The 16,360-nt window shown below is 41.1% G+C and overlaps 1 protein-coding gene across 3 annotated transcripts in view; it reads left to right on the forward strand.

The window, feature by feature from the left end:
- Stg-1 (stargazin related protein STG-1) overlaps nt 1-16,360 on the forward strand; it is a 74,402-nt gene that overhangs the window by 19,878 nt on the left and 38,164 nt on the right. For all 3 annotated transcript variants that reach the window (XR_013034377.1, XM_076525101.1, XM_033468064.2), the window contains exon 2: nt 13,524-15,569. Coding sequence is in view for 2 of the 3 variants with exons in the window: in XM_076525101.1 (XP_076381216.1) it covers nt 15,230-15,569 (340 nt within the window). In the remaining variant the exon portion in view is untranslated. The remainder of the gene's footprint in view (nt 1-13,523; nt 15,570-16,360) is intronic.

The following is a 16,360-nucleotide window of genomic DNA, read 5'->3' on the forward strand; positions in this document are numbered from 1 at the left end:
TATTGAAACGTATTTTACACTTGTTTGCTAAATAAATTTCCTGCGTCTAGTAAACAAATTCCACGAACTCGTAAATGAATTTCATGTACTCGTAAACAAATCTCATGGACTCGTGAATGAATTGCACGTGTTTCATAAATAAATTTCACGAAGCTTGCAAACAAATTTACTTAACAAATAGCACATGCTTGAGAATAAACGGCCAGGTTTTATTGATCCGGATACACATTCGCAGGGGAAGTAGAAATCTCGCTATTGCAGGAGGGTCGAAACTGTCGCGTTCGAGCGTACAGTTTCCCCTGAACGTTTCTTTAAAGACTTTATTCCGTAACAATCGAGTTGTCTCGTTGATTATCCGCGGAATCCAAGCTTTAAATTTTGCATTCGAATGACTGGAACGCGTGCGTTTACGACGCTCCATTAAAACTGCAATTTTCTTTGAGCAACCAACAGAATATTTCATTGAACATTACTGTTCCCCCCTCGGTTTCGTTGAAATCATTTCATTAAATCTTCGTTTCAGCGACGCATTGTTCAATTCAGTCACTGTCTTGCGCACAATTATCTATCCGCAGAAATTTACCGAACGCGGCCCCATTAATACTGCAGCAAAGCAGGGAATAGACATTAAGCACGAAGTCAAACTATCATGCTCCGATGAAAGCCATCGACATAAATTTGTCTTCGAACCTTCTCGCCGACGCTTTGATCCGTTCTCTCTCCATTGTTCGTCCTTACCATCCGCTGAAACTTCTCCACCTGATCGGAACCGAACCGAATCATCGATTCTGTAATCATTTCGGGATCACCGAAAGGGCGGAGTCCGTCATTCATTTTTTGTGTACCGGCGAAACCATGAATCCATTACGGTATTTATAATTTTCGATTTCTATGTATTGCCTGCTCTCGTTTATTTCGCATTCCCACTCGAATGCATTTATAATTAACGCCGAGGCAATCCAATACAGTGTTACTACACAGACGTAGAAGAGATCCATGTACGTGTACGCATTTCGAGCGACTTGCGAGGGTCCCGAAGATGTCGTTTCGACGCTTTGGTATCGTAGTGATCAGTTCGGGGGTGGTGAATCGTGTTTCCTAAAAGTCGAATTTATTTCCAAGCGGTCTTCAAAGTGCCAAATTTTACTCTATTGTGGAGTAATTTGTAATATTCGGCAGCATGACGCCTGTCACGAGATTATTTCTGAAACAAGCGTCGCATCAAAAGATGGCCGCCGCCGACATATTTTCTTAAATATCGAGAGATTTATCGAAAAATTAAAACCGAGCGGAGGTAGCCAGAATATGTACAAAAGCGTGTTGTTTATTTTTATTTGATCACTTTTTTATTGAATTAAAGTACTGCACATTTCGAACCGATTAAAGCTATCGGCGTCGGTTGCGTTAATTTTTTATGAAATTCGGAGGTATGGTAGAAAGTCGAAATCACCTGTGAAATACGATCACGTTTTGAATCATTTACTTAGAATAAATGATCGTTTACAAGCCTAACTGATTGATGATTGGTAACAAGTCATTGATGACACTTTATTAGCGAATTAAATTGATAAAGTGAAAGTTTTGGTGTTAATACTTTTAATTAATGTGATGCCACGGTACGATCTCAGCTATTTAATTTCAGAATTTACCTGACAGAACTTTTTCACATTCGCAAAGCTCGAAAGTTATGACCCCAGGTCGCTAACGAGGCAGCCAATCGCTATCAGCACGGTGTAATTACACCGCCTTTGTTAACCAAGTCGTTTTCCACAGATATTGAACATCGTCGGAAGGATTAACATGTTAGATTATTATTCGTGCGTTCCCTTTTCGTTATCTATGCATAACGAAGCTCGTTGCTCCCGTTCCCGACCATCAACTTGTCATATGCTCTTACAATGAAAATTTTTTGTCTAGCAGTGATATTTGCCGAGACGTACAACTCGACTAACAACGAGAGGTCTCCAGGTGTAACACTGATCTTTCGATCAGCCTTTACGCAATGATACAGTTTCAAATGGTGTCCTCTTTTGAGAACAGACGATCAATATGTTCTCAGATATTTAGCATCAAAGTTTTTTTTTCTTCTAGACTCCGTCGCTAATAACTAGACTGCGGATTTTATGCAGTTTTGACGAAAATGATTGGATTGAAAAGGAAACTGTAAAGGCGCCAGAGGAATTTGGGAATATATATATATATATTTTTTTTTTTATAGTACATACCATTTATTAAAATTATTAGAAGGTATGAAACTTTTTTTACGTGACTTACGTTTCTTGCAATGAACAGCGACAATTTTTATTTTGCAGAAATATCCGCGGTCTACTAATAATTCTGCCGTTGTTGTTACTATTCAGAGATTAACCAATAATATTTCGTCGGGTTCCCGCATTGTTGGCTTGATTCTCGTTCTATTCTGGAACAGTTCTTGCTCTAAACATCCTAAAAGTATCGTCGAACAAGCGTAACCGTGCACAAATTCATTAAAACGCGCCAAAAATGCTCGGGCAACACGAGATCGCAATTTAATTCCGGCGGAATAAGGAACAGCCGCGCGTTTCAAGTAACTCGAGTTAATTCAGCCTCAAACAGAAGGCTGCCTGCGTGTATACTTTTAATTGCTGCGCAAGATTTTCGTCTTCCCCGGCGGACAAGTGTACACGTTTTCTGAACTTCGCGGTATTACCACGTCGCGCTCGCGTTCAAAGAACTCTCATTATCACGGTAAACACCTCAAAATTCAACTCGCCTTTTTCAAACTCGCCGCGTTTCTCACGACATTTACCTCGGAATTTTTCCAAGTATCTACAAAGATTAATGATCATCTTTTAACACGTTTATCTGCTTGTTCGGTATATAAACCGATAATGAAATCAATGTTGAATTGTGAATTTCACTTTAGCATTAATATACACCAGCTTTAAATGCGATTTTTGTTTTGGAATTTTTCCAAGGATTTGGAAAGATAAACGTCTCATTTTTTAACGTGTTAATCTTTTTATTTTTCTCCGGGCTAATAGAGAAACGATTGTTGTATTGCGAATTTCATATTTAGTGCCTGTCAATATAATCAGTTTCAAATTGTTTGTTATGATAGGAAATGATCGTATACATTTTTTCATTCTAGCATATGTTATGATGAAAAGAACGTCTAAATAAATGCAATCTTGCCTTTTTTATCAACCAAAACACGTTAGTTACTGTAAATACCTGGCGAGTTGAACATCGACTTATCTCAGTTTGCAGTTTCTTCCTTATTTTAGAGTGGTTTGATAAACCAATTATTGCATCAGTAAATTCCAGATTTTACCCTCAAGCCGGATTATCTCTAAACAACAAACAAGCTTTTTCTTCTTTTATCGCGTTCTTTCTCTTCTTTATTCATTCACAAGCAAATTATACACGTATTAAATTGCAGATTCCAGTGCAAGATCACGCGAGCAATTGCATTTGCCGCAGTTACACTATATCGTGCACCGGTTCAAAGAATTCCCATTAATCCAGCAAACTAGAAACACTTGAAATTCGCCCGCGTTTTAAAACTCGCTTTCCTCATCGTTTCTCGCCTGCCAGTTTTCGAAAAATCTTTCGGAAATCCACGCGAACAACACTACATTTTCGTTCTCTCAACGTAGTAGCAGTATTATTAATTTGGCTTATAAATCGCAAAATTGTATTCGAACAATTTATCCGAAATATTATACCAATAAAATTCTATTTTGATTTGATTCGAACTATTTTTCGAATAAAATATCATTCCAAGAATTTATTCGTAATATTATAGCAATAAGATTTTATTCGAACAATTGATTCGAAATATTTTTCGAAGAAAGTATTATTCCTAGAATTTATTCGAAATGTTATACAAATAACATTTTATTCATAGAATTGATTCGAAATATTTTTCGAACAAAATTTTGTTTGTATAATACCAAACTCTGTTTTCGCTTATTTTACTCTCTCATCTTTTTGTTTTACCACGTTATCGTGAAGATCCCGTCGCGTATAATTATAATTCCATTTGTAATTGAGAAATTTCTCTCCGTCGATTAAATAAATTAAATTCCGACGCTGCACGGCGCATTCGAATCGAAATAATTTCCCGGCACTCGGCGGAGATGTTATGCTACTTGCACGAAATGGTCCTGGTTAAAGCAATTTTTCAGGGAACGTCGGTCTTGTTTCGGTAACGATAATGAGTAATGTGAAAACCGATAGCAATTAGGCTCGAATCGCGTGATTGGAGCGATACCGTTCGCGCCATTACTTGTTCTTTAACCGCACACCCCGCGAGCCAGCGAGCGAGCGAGCGAGTTTCTCCTTACGCTCGGCGCAGTTCCGCTCCATCGTTGCTTCATTATCCGTACTTAACGAAGTTTTTCTGCAAACCGCCGCCGATCGATTCGAACCAGTTTCTGGCGCAAAGTGGGTCATCAAGCTGCTGCCAGGAAAATGCTCCTCATTCCTAATTTACTACCTGGTAAATAAACTCCCTATTAATTACTATTTACACTCAGACGGTAAATCGCTGAAAAAAAAACCGTGGATTAATATCCATGGATTCAGCGGAACCACTAAATCAACCAGCCATCGAAATAAGCAGCTCTGCTTCGTCCCGACGAGAATTCGTGTTTTCAAGAAATTCTTATGAGGAGGAGAAATTTGTTTAAAAAGTGTTCTCGTGCGACAGATCTCTTACAATCGCTGGAATGAAAGTTCCACGAAAGCATCGGAAAGTTTATTTAGAAATGTTTCCGAATTATCCATTTAACCCACGTGCACGGCACGCAACCATGAAACAACTTTGACAACTTCGTCGACGATTGCTTCGTGCACCGACCTCATCAAACGATACTTAATAACATTACATTTTTGTATTCATCTGTTTTGTTTATTTTCGATTAAACACATACGTTTTATTCCATAAATATAAAGTGAATTATGCCCGAAAACAAACCAATGCATAATAATTGGTCACTACTCTATATTTGAAAAACTTTCTTTTATCTGTGAACATCGTTTAATCCTCAGCTGTCAAACTGGGCCAAAATGACGCAGAAATGAACAATTAAACGATTAATAATTAAACAATTACAAAATGAAATTAACAATTAAATCAAGATACTTGCAAGCGAGATATCGTTTCCTAACAAATGAAGCGATGTTCCAAGATGTTCAAGTGGTGTTTTCAAATTTTTGGGTCTCGATAGTACTGCTAGTTTTTAAGTGACAATTGTTTGAAAATTGTATAACATACGTATTATGCACAAGAAGCATGACTGCGGAGGGTTGAAGAAATTCCACGCTCCGAAGCTATTGAACAGTTGCACAACAATTTTGATCCCCGCGTGTTTTCACGTTTCTCGAAGTGAACGTATCTCGTCACTGAAACTTGCTCTGTCGCAAAAATGACAGTCCGTTCTCGCAACTGCATTCGCGGGCATAAGCTCCTTAAATAGTCAAAGACAGTTGCGCTCCTGGCTGCGAGCTCTCCCGTCACGGCGCAACAAGAAAAAAAGCCGCGGGTATCAAAGTGTTTGCAAATGGAAGCATTAGAACGGAGTTGATTTCTTCTCTGTGAACGCCGGCCAATTTCGAACTTTCGACGGATTCCACGGCGGGAAAGAAGTCCGGGGAAAGAGGGAAACGCCGCTTTAAACTACGTGACGAGAGCGAAGAAGCCGCGTTTGCATCTCAAACGCTTCAGATTAAGAAGTTGAATCATTCCCATGATGCATTACGGTACAGGGAGTTTCTTACCGTGTGGCCAAATGTTCTTCGCGAAGTAGGTTGCACGAAACTCGTATAGAATGCTCGGGGAGAGCTCGAATGGAACTTTTTTAAAAGTTCCGGCAAATTGTAACAGCGGATACTTCGGGGAAGATTGAGCCACTGTTTTCAAAGATCTTATATAACCATTCGAGGACGCCGTTTATTTCAGTTTCCAAAGTTTACCGGGGTTTGCGTATACCTTTTTTCCCCTCCGCGCCCCGCCAGTTGTTCGAACGCGATAATTTAACGAAGACAACAGGCATTGTTTGTTTGACTCGCGAACAGTGGTCGGCTTTAAGGGGCCAACGCCGGGTTCGCGGAATTTTTTTTTGCAGACGAACCAGACAACGTATTATTGCGAAACTTTGTAGACTTGTTTGTACATATTTAATCCGCGTCCCGGAATTTTTGTTCATTGTTATTTTCTGTATCGCGGTAATTATTCACGGAGAAAGCTGAACGGCTGAAGAAACACCCTTTTCATTAATGCTTGATTCTGCGAGCTGCTAACGCGAGACTGGTTTTGGGGAATTTTTTGCAGACGAACCAGGCAACGTATTATCGTGAAACTTTGCAGAGTTCTTTCTACATACTTGAGCTGCGTTCCGGAATTTTAGTTCATTGTTATTTCCAGAAACGTGGTCATTATTCACTGGAACAACTGGACGGTTGAAGAAACACTTTTTTTATTAATATTCGTTCTCTATTGTACAATTATTATTATATATTAATTATTGTACATATTATAATTATTATATAATTACATATTGTCAAAATTATTTCGAATCGTGGCATACTAATTTTTATTGGCGCCCTCAAGGTCGTCGCACGAGCGCAAAGGATTCGTAGTTGAATTTACGACACATGCTACTCTTCTCGCCAGATTTCCAAGTATACAATTCTAACACTTTCAAAAATAATACTTTGCAAAAATTCGTAAGCACAGTTTGAATACGAATACATAAGCCTGGAAAGTTTTACAGTGACATCTGAACTAGTTTATTACGAAAAAAGTGTCTGAGAATCATTCTTCACCCCATTATAGCTGCAACAAAATCGATCTTTTTATTTAAAAGGATGACACATACGCAATTTCGATCGCACATTTTTCTTGAAGCCGGGAGACAATGAAAATTCTGTCACGGGTCAGAGTGACCCAGCAATCGTCTGACAAGTCTGGCTCAGACCGCGCTCGCGCGCGCGTGTTTCTGGAAAGATAAATGACGCTGACGTTTCATAAATCGGGGGTAGAACTATTCGCAGTTGTCAATATATTTTTGATAGTTCGCTCCCGACGAAAACCTACGTGCCTCCACCAGGAAATTCTCTGTTGGGTTTTTCTTTCGTATGGGATTGTGCGCGTGGGATACGCGGTCGTATCCTCCCTTTTACCGTAGAAACACGTAAACAAAATAAACCACTGAAACGTGACGCGAGCACGTTAAAGCCTTTAATATTGTATGCGTAAGATTACACGTTTCAAACTTTGCTCTGTTATTTGCCGCGGCGCGTAACATCATATTTTCTTGTAAACATTGTCGTCCTCCCACCGCAAAACGTAAAATATTGTGGCGTCTTTATAATGCATAATTTATTATTTATTCACTGCCCTATATTTAACCCTATCCAAAGTATTTCCTTCGTTTCGTTTCAGCATTTGCTAAAATGCCCATTTTATACATTAATATTGTATTTGATCAAATGAAATACTAAACAATATTCTTACATTTTCCTTAATTTATCGAAATTATTAACAATAGGTTTACGGGACCAGTCAAAGTGACGGGTCACTAATTTTTTGATCCTTACAATTCAATAAGGACATTTTTATTTTGCATACAAATCCACAATCTAACTATAACTATTAGATAACCTATTTAAAACTGTTGGTAATTATTAAAATTGTTCTTACAGGCCATGCAATTGCGTCGTTAATCACGGAGCTGATGGGAGTCAGTGGGATAAGTTTCTACCAGCTCAGAAATTAATTTGGGAACGGAGGTTTTCATTTTCACTGCGGAGTAAATCACTTTGTGCTACACGTGTGTAACAATCGTTGCTAGCCGCGTCGCAATCTTTTACAAGAGTCGAACAAATTGGTCGAATCAGGTCAACTAGTAATATTTTTTTCCGGGAGTAGATGAACGGCGAAGTCGCGTTAATATTTTAATCACCTGTTGAGCTGCGTAGGCAACCCTCGCTACCCCATCCAATATGATAACAGCTCAATTAATGTTTCACGCATTCCAGTGTGCCGGCGCTAAATTGAACATTGTCAATATTAAGAGCTTTCTCATTTATCCGTGTATTGATCACGCCTTACCATCTCACTGCTGGATAAATCGTGCAATAATTATTAGTCGTAAATATTTGAACACAGTCGTCAAATGTTTGGTTCATAAATTTTGGTATTTAAGAACTTATTTGTTAATATACGATTTGGAAACTTAAGGGGAGGCACCACCCTAATGGTTAAAAAATTGTTTACTTACCAAATTTAGAGTTCAGTTAATTTATAGCAACTTTATAATTTGTTTCACTTGTCTTTTTAACATATTGGCATGCATATATGTTAAAGTATGTTAAATAGGCAATGTTAAAAAGGCAATATCTTAAAGAAGTTAAAATGTTAAAAAGGCAATATCTTAAAGAAGTTAAAATGTTAAAAAGGCAATATCTTAAACAAATTATAAAGCTGCTATAAATTAACTGAACTCTAAATTATCTTAACAATAAGTTTGGTAAGTATATATATATATATATATATATACAATACACGTGCTAGTAAATAATAATTCTTCTTCCTCACAATGTAGGATCTGTGACTAGGATCTGCCACTATAATTCTAACTCCCTAAAATGTTAATAAATTTTCCCCAAAATTCTTTATCCGTTTCCCTTTCAAATACATTACTCTAGGGTAGTCGAACCGGTTACTGTGGTGTGACCAATTATTGTGCCTTTAATTTATTTCCGGTCATAATTAATTTTACATTTAATATAAATAAGGGGGATATTAATTCTTTTTATCAAAAAATAGACAAAGTGAAAGAATAAAAAAATTTAATATGTCTTATTTGATAAATATAAAGTTAATTATGCCCGAAAACAAACTGAAGCCACGGCAATCGGTCACCCCACAGAAACCAGCTCCACTCCTCTACTTCTGAATTTTCATTTTTCTATCGATATAAGTTTCTTTCGATATCGATCCACAAATCCTGAACTCTCCACGTACACTGCAACTATTACGAAACGTTCGCGTACGCATAAAACGTAACGTCGTTCACGTAATCCTTCCAGCGTTCCAAAGCTAATAATTGCACCCTCTTCACGCCATTATCGGCAATTTCCCCATACACTCTCCACTGGAGCACCATTCACCACGCAAGAATCCTTAAAAGCGATCCCACCCACAAACCCAGCCGACAATAATTTCCAATCAACCCGGCGCTCATGCTTCCTTAGCTTTAAATGTTAAATTCGCGGAAAGATATTGCAAAACTTGACTATACCCGAGCATCGCGCGATTACTGTTGCGCGAACGATTAAAGCGAGCGAGCGATAATGAAGCCGCGTTACGTGGAGAGCATCACAAGGCTCAAGAGACCGGGACAGAGATCGACACGTAGAAGCGGAAATGCATTTGTCGATATCTTGTCGCTTGAACTTTACAATCAAGTTTCACGAGCGACGACTCTCCTAACTCGCCAAAGAGACCAGGAGGGAGAGAGAGAGAGAAAGAGGGAGAGAGAGAGAGAGGGAGTGCCTCTCGACTGCCAAGCATCCACTCCATAAGTCGAAACCAAAGTCACATGTCGCGTAACCGTGCGACCACTGCAGAAGTTCTTGTTCCGGCGAAACCGCAACCTGCATTCGCACCCAGTGAACATCCGGCGTCGCGCCGGCGCTGCGTGTACCAGAAGCTGCATCTGGGTGCAAATAATTTCGAAACGAAATTACGAGCAGCGTTCTCCATCTAAACAGCCAAATTTAGTCGTCGATGCGTTACGCCGCAGATAAAACTCGTCTAGAAACAGATGCGCTCGCTACGCTTTTGTCTCGATTAAACGCGGCCGCCTGCTGCACGCGGGATGGCATTAAAAACGTGTCCGGAGGAATTGAAACAGCGTGATAATAATAAATGAGAATGCCGGCGAGGCACGGCGAGAGCGGAGACAATTAAAATTCTGGCGGAAGATAAGACGCGTTTAGATACGCTCGTGTCACGAGAAGTTCGGGAACGCTGCTTCACGGCGGAAGTTATGCTCAGTGTTTTCGAGCTGCGAGCTGCGGCCGTTCAGGGTTAATTAATCTACATATCAAGCGGATAAATGCGTTCATTCCGCGCGAAGAGAACGCATCTGATTAGCTTCGTTAAGCAATCTCGAATTGTTAAGATTTTTCGGGGCTTCGGAGCTCGATTGTGAAGCGGTAGGAATAATTTAGTGTTATACACTCGATCAGTTACTATTTCAGTAATGTTAATATTGTTTTTGATTTATATGATTTGATCTTAATTATATAAAGTGAATGTTTCTGATAAAATCAGGTTATTCTTTTTTTAATGTTAGAAATTGTTCGATACTTCGTATTTTGAAAGTCGTTACAAACTTAGAGTTATCGAACTTTGAGTGAATTATTCATTTTACTCTATATAGTAATGTAACAAAAAAGATTTTCTTGTAGTTCAAAGATGTACCTACATGTCTCAAGAAGGTTCATTTCCATATTGGCAGTAGCCTTCTTCAAAAAAATTCACAAAGAACACTTACTCCCAAAGCTGTCTCAAGAGAATCAACCCTGCCTCTAACATCAGCATGTTTTGAATAGCCTTACATCAATTGTGAAATTTCTCCTAACTCGAACAGTATTCAACTAAGAAAAAGATTTTCTTGTAGTTCAACCCCGCACTTAAACACCCCAAAAAGTTCATTCACATATTGCCAATGGTTTGATTTAAAAAAATTACCAAAGTTCGCCTATTTTCAAAACAGTTACGCGAGAATCTTCACTCCGACGTCGACGTCGAACGTCGTCTCATTTGACACAGTCCAACAGCAATTTCGAAGTAGTAGCAAAATATTTTCTTGCAGCTGAAGCTTGTGTCTAACACTCCTAAAAAGTTCATTGCCACATTGCCAATAATCTCGCTAAAAAAAAATTGGCAAAGACCGACTATTTTCAGAGCAGTGGCGCGAAGATTCTGAATTTCGAACGCAAGCTCTAGAGTCGCATCGAAATGCGGCTCATTTGGAACGGTCGAACAGCAATTTTGAACCGGAACGGTGCACGTTTCGATTCGAGAGGAATGCGGAGATTGTGTTGGCAAGTTGCTGAGAAAAATTCGAGGGAAAGGCAGGGAGCGCGGCCCTCCTAGAGCTCCGTAGATTCCGAGGGAAATACCTGCCGGGGGATCCTCGATGTTAGGTTTCAGCGTACGTCAATGCCGCGGTCTTTCCTTTTGTCTCGATCGACTTCTGCCGCAGTTGAATCGAAGGAGACCCGCCCACGGCAGTCTGGGCTTCGATAATCCTCACGGGATAAGAGGCCGGGTTAAGAGGGGGCGGGCAACGCCTGATAAAAAGTCGCGACCCGAAGGGCCTTTGGGAGGGCTCACCCCGTGGCGAGTTCACGGATTACGCTAATAGCAACCCCATGGAATTTATACCGGCGCCGGATTAAAAGTTCAATTTCTGTTCGCGGCCCCGGCAAGACCGAAACGTCGATTCAATTACGATTAAGGGATTAACAAAATGCGTGAGGACGTAAGGTGCTTTGGCTGATCTGTGTCCTTCTTTTTCCACCTTTTCTCTTTCACTCCGTCGTCGATCGTTCGTTTCTTCTTTTTTTCTTCTTCTTCTTCTTCTTTCGCTCTTCTATCTCGCCCCTTGCTCAGATGCTAGAATATGCCTTCTAGAGGATTCTTCAACGCTGCCGAGTCGACTGACTCAAGAGGGCATGATAATCCAACGAGGCTTTGACACTTGACTATCCTGAGGGATCTGTCGCGGATTTTTGCTGCACCTGCTTCAGACCTTCTGCCATCTTTTTTCACTTCTGATGCAGTTCTTCGGTTTTATTTTGCTGCAGTCTTCGCGGCGGTGACTTTTGATGTTCCGCGTCATGCTTTTTCGACTGCCGGGCGGTCTGAGTTGCCTTCGCGATCGAATCTTTTTGCTGAATCCTTCAGCTTAACCCTTTAAACACATCTCTGTAAGGTCTTGAGTAAACATTCGTTACACTTTTGAAGTTACTTACTCGATTGAGCTGTAATTTCGAGCTTCGATGGCATTTTCTCTCCATGGAGAAATATCTATTCAACTAGCTTGCCCGATTAAAAGGGAAGTACTGGATTAATTAACTCGATCTTCAAAATATATCTTAAAACTAGAACTACCAAAAACAGTCACAATGACTTATTTGGCATTTTTTATAATCAGTACTCATTTTCAATACACTTTGTTATTTTTATACTTTATATAACTGTCTCTAAAAACAATTACTTCAAAGTATAGCAATTATTTTTTCCTTCGAAATGAAAGTGACGCCTCTGTTTCAGAAGCATCGCAGTGCTCTATCATCCGAATAGTACACATTTCGAACGATGTATATATATATATATATATATGTACGTGGTATTTACTTCGTTTATATGCGTAACCATCAAATCAAAATCTTTTCGCAATATTTCGTTATGGTGTTTACGTTCGACGCGTTTACAGAACTAACAAATTTTCGATGCATGAAAACGTGTTGCTGTTAGCTTTCCTTGCTTATGTTATCACGTTTCAGAAACTTCTCATGTTAGTGCTAATAAAACGGAGAACTCTTACATTTTCACTATTCTATGAACTACAATGTATTTGAGTTAATTGCATAAAAATTGATGTTACGTCAATATTAATTCAGACGAGGTTGTAAGCGACGTTTCTCAATGTTTGTATTAAGAACAGAAATAACAGATCCTCTATGATATTTCTACCTCATTTCTCTGCAGCAGAAATATAATTTTTCGTGTTCTTATTATTTTATACACTAATTCAGATAATAAAATATCAACAGAGCTACTAGCTAGAATTAGATTACGTTTTTCAATACTTTTTATTTCGGATCTATCATAACCCCAGTGTACCAATCACTTTCGTGGAAATCATCGTACCAGTTAAGGTATATATTATATTTAGAAGCTAAGGTATATATAATATTTAGAAACGTCACTCATGTTCATAGAAATTGTACATAAACATTTGTAACGCATCTCAATTTCAAACTCGGTTTTCTCGACATCAGAAGAAAATCAGTCGCGACTTTGGCTCCATGTATCTCGATCAAAAATTTACCAGATCAAAACACAAGATTATAAAGTCCCGATCCGGAAACACAGAACACAATCGACTGACAGTTTCCTCGTTTCACACCGTGACATCCTTTTGTTCCGCCAAGTCGTCGAAGAATTCGGCTAACCGAATGACGCCGCCGCGAGGTTCGCACAATTGATGTCAATTTATTTCCCGTCCCCGCGATCTCGTATCCGTTTAATCCGCGAAAGCAGCCAGGTATATTCGCGTCAACGCAAACGTAAATCGACTAAAGCTCGATTTTCGCCGGCAATTTATGCGGAACGGTTCGCGTCGCGGAAGATTCATGAAACTCGGCGGAGCATCTTGAGTCCGGGAAACATTTCGCCGAACAGCAGGACCCGCGCACCTCATAAATCCTAACCGGATTGACACTTTCTGTTGCAGAGTTTCTGGAAGTGGGCTGCGCCACCTTGCGAACTTCTGGCTGCGAAGCTATGAACTTGGAGGCGTCGCGATCGTTGATTGAGCACGCCGCCGAGCAAAACCTACCGACGACACGGCCGATGTGTTCATAATAAATGGAGCATGTCCCGTGGCCTGGCTGGCACGCTTGAGACCGTGAGACGACGGTGATCTGATCATTCATCGTTAGACTCGCGCGCGCGCCGGCACCCGTGAACTTTCCTAATTCCGAAGAAAGTGTTGGCTTGGTTGCTAGTCGAAAGTTAGAGACCAACGGCTCCGCCGTACGAAAATAACAGAAGTTAGCCGGTCGGCTGCCAGATCGTTGACTGAGTTCGCATCGCAACGAAACTTCGCTTTCACAGGGGCCCCCCCGGGGGTCGAGATACGCGGGAACCGGTTGTCAGCAGTTTCATCGATCAATTACAGTCTCCGAAACGTTCCCGCGACGGGAGCCAATCGAGCGACTCGACCCGGCCGCGCTTAAGATATCCCAACTTCCCAAATCCTTCATCAACCATTCAGCGGTGTCGAGCCCGGCAGCCTATCCTTTATCAACAGCAGGGCTTAGACCGCTCACGGCGGGGCTTTACGGATCAAGTTCCTGCGTATCTCCTCAAATAAAGAAAACGAGGATAGAAGCATTCCGGCTGGTTCATCCTGGAAAAATAAGTTGTTGCCGCTACTGCCTCTGCATTATCGATGAAAAGTGCTAACGGCCAGTACCAACCGGTCTTCGTTACCTCTCCCCATCCCCCCTCTCTTCCGCGAACTTTCGACCATAACTCGCGAAATAACGACGCAAGAAACTGGGAACAAGAGGGCATTCGTCTTGCCGCCGCCAGAAGTACCGACCAAATTATTAATCTCCAGGGCCGAGAACTGCTGAAGGCAATACTGGAAACCTGCGCCGCCATCCATTCTCAAAGCTCACAGCTGCGATCTTTATGTCCATATCCGATCGTCTTTTCTGAATGGTATAGGATACTTCAGCCGGCGCAATAAGGATTTCATTTAGAAGTCAAGCGCGATCGCTTGAGGATAGAGGATTTGACCAAGAAACAAAAGAATCAACAAGTAATTGCTCGACTCCGAGCGTCAGGATAGAGGATATGACCAAGAAATAGAGTCGTCAAGTAATAAGTTAACTCCGAGCATCGAGATAGAGGAGTCGACATAGGAACAGAAGAGAGAATAGGTAATAACTTGACTCTGAGCATCAGGATAGAGGATGCGACCAAAGGTCAGAAGAGTCAGGAAGTAAATCTTTTCTGCTGCACCAAGTACTCTTTTGTACTGTTTTTCTATCGCTTGAATCATACGATGGCTTACAAGTATCTCAGTATTCACAATAGCGTAAAATAGAAAGCAAAGGCTGAAAAGTCCAAAGACCAAACAGTTCAAGAACCAAGGTCCGAAGACCAAACAGTGCGAAGACAACGAGGTCCAGAAGCTAAAAGATCCAAAGGCTAAGAGGTCTAAAAACTAAAAGGAGAAAAGGCTAAAAAGTCCGAAGACTAAGAAGTCTAAAGACTCGAAAGTCTGAAGAACTGATCATCCATCTTGGAGACATCCTGGTCTCCAGTAGCAGGGACGAATCCCGAACGCAGGTGATCGTCTTAACTTTGAACAGGAGCAGACCGACAACGTTGCAGTGGTAAACCGGTTGCTGTTGCTGGGATGCCCCCATGACAAGAGGGCGGCTCGTGGTGATGTCTTGTTGCTGCTGGTGCTGCGAAGGCCTTGGCGGTGCCGGTTCCTCGAGTGCTGGTGCTGGGGGTGTAGTTAGTGGTGCGTCCGGAGGCAGTGTGGTCGTTGGCAGCGACGCCAGCAACGCCGGCGGTGGTGGTCTCGGTATCGCGTCCGGTCTGTCCGCGATGCTGTCGTTGGTAGTCGTCACCGTCGCCATCAGCACCGGGGAGTGGCTTCTGACGGAGGAGAAGCTGCCGAAAACTTCGTCGAACACTTCCGTGGAGCCCGACAGCAAAGTTACCTACAGCGGCCTGTGGAGGGTCTGCGTGGCAATAAGTAAGTAGTTTTCACTCAGGGTTTCAGAGTTCCAAACTTCGAATCCCCCCCGATCCTCGGATCATTTGAATATTTCCGAGGTGTTTTGTCACGAGCACTTCGTCGAACTTCCGCAGGCTTTGGAGACTGTGCAACCGATACTCCCCCGCGTATCCAATTACACCTGCGACGAGCACCCCCGCCATTTCCGGCTCAAAGTAACGATCCAGACCCTGTTATTTGCGAAACACCCAGCGGCTCGGTGTATCGTCTTTTAATTTCTGTCTAATTGAAGGTGTCGATCTAGAGAAATTGAGCTGCCTATTTTGTTTGTTTGGACGCCTATCGGTCGTTTTTCACGTATCGATTGGCTTTTATTGGAAAGGTATAATTGTTTCGCGCCTCCGAAGACGCGGGTACTTGAGCTTCTTAATTTTACTAATTAACAGCCGCTGCGTGGTATTGAAAATTATGATTATTCCGTAGTTTATTCGTGAACGAGACGAAAAAGCGTGAAAATGTTCATAGGCGAACTTTGCTATCTTCTTATCTTTCACAAGACCAGCAGTCTAATTTTATTTTTCCGAACACAATGACCAATTGGTTGAATAAGAAGAATAAAAGTCTTGAATAAGAATAAAAGTCTTTGCTGAAGGAGCTTGTATCTCGAGCTGGACAAGTGCTCCTTGCGCAGAGAGCACTGCGGGTTGTTCTCGAGGACACCGCTTTCGAATAAACCAAGTTAAACTATGGCGATTGCAGCCGCGCAGGAAGTACTTCCGATTTTGCAAGTCCGACTGCAGATACTGTCT

The sequence above is a fragment of the Megalopta genalis genome, chromosome 11 (assembly GCF_051020955.1).
Source record: "Megalopta genalis isolate 19385.01 chromosome 11, iyMegGena1_principal, whole genome shotgun sequence".
NCBI lineage: Eukaryota > Metazoa > Arthropoda > Insecta > Hymenoptera > Halictidae > Megalopta > Megalopta genalis.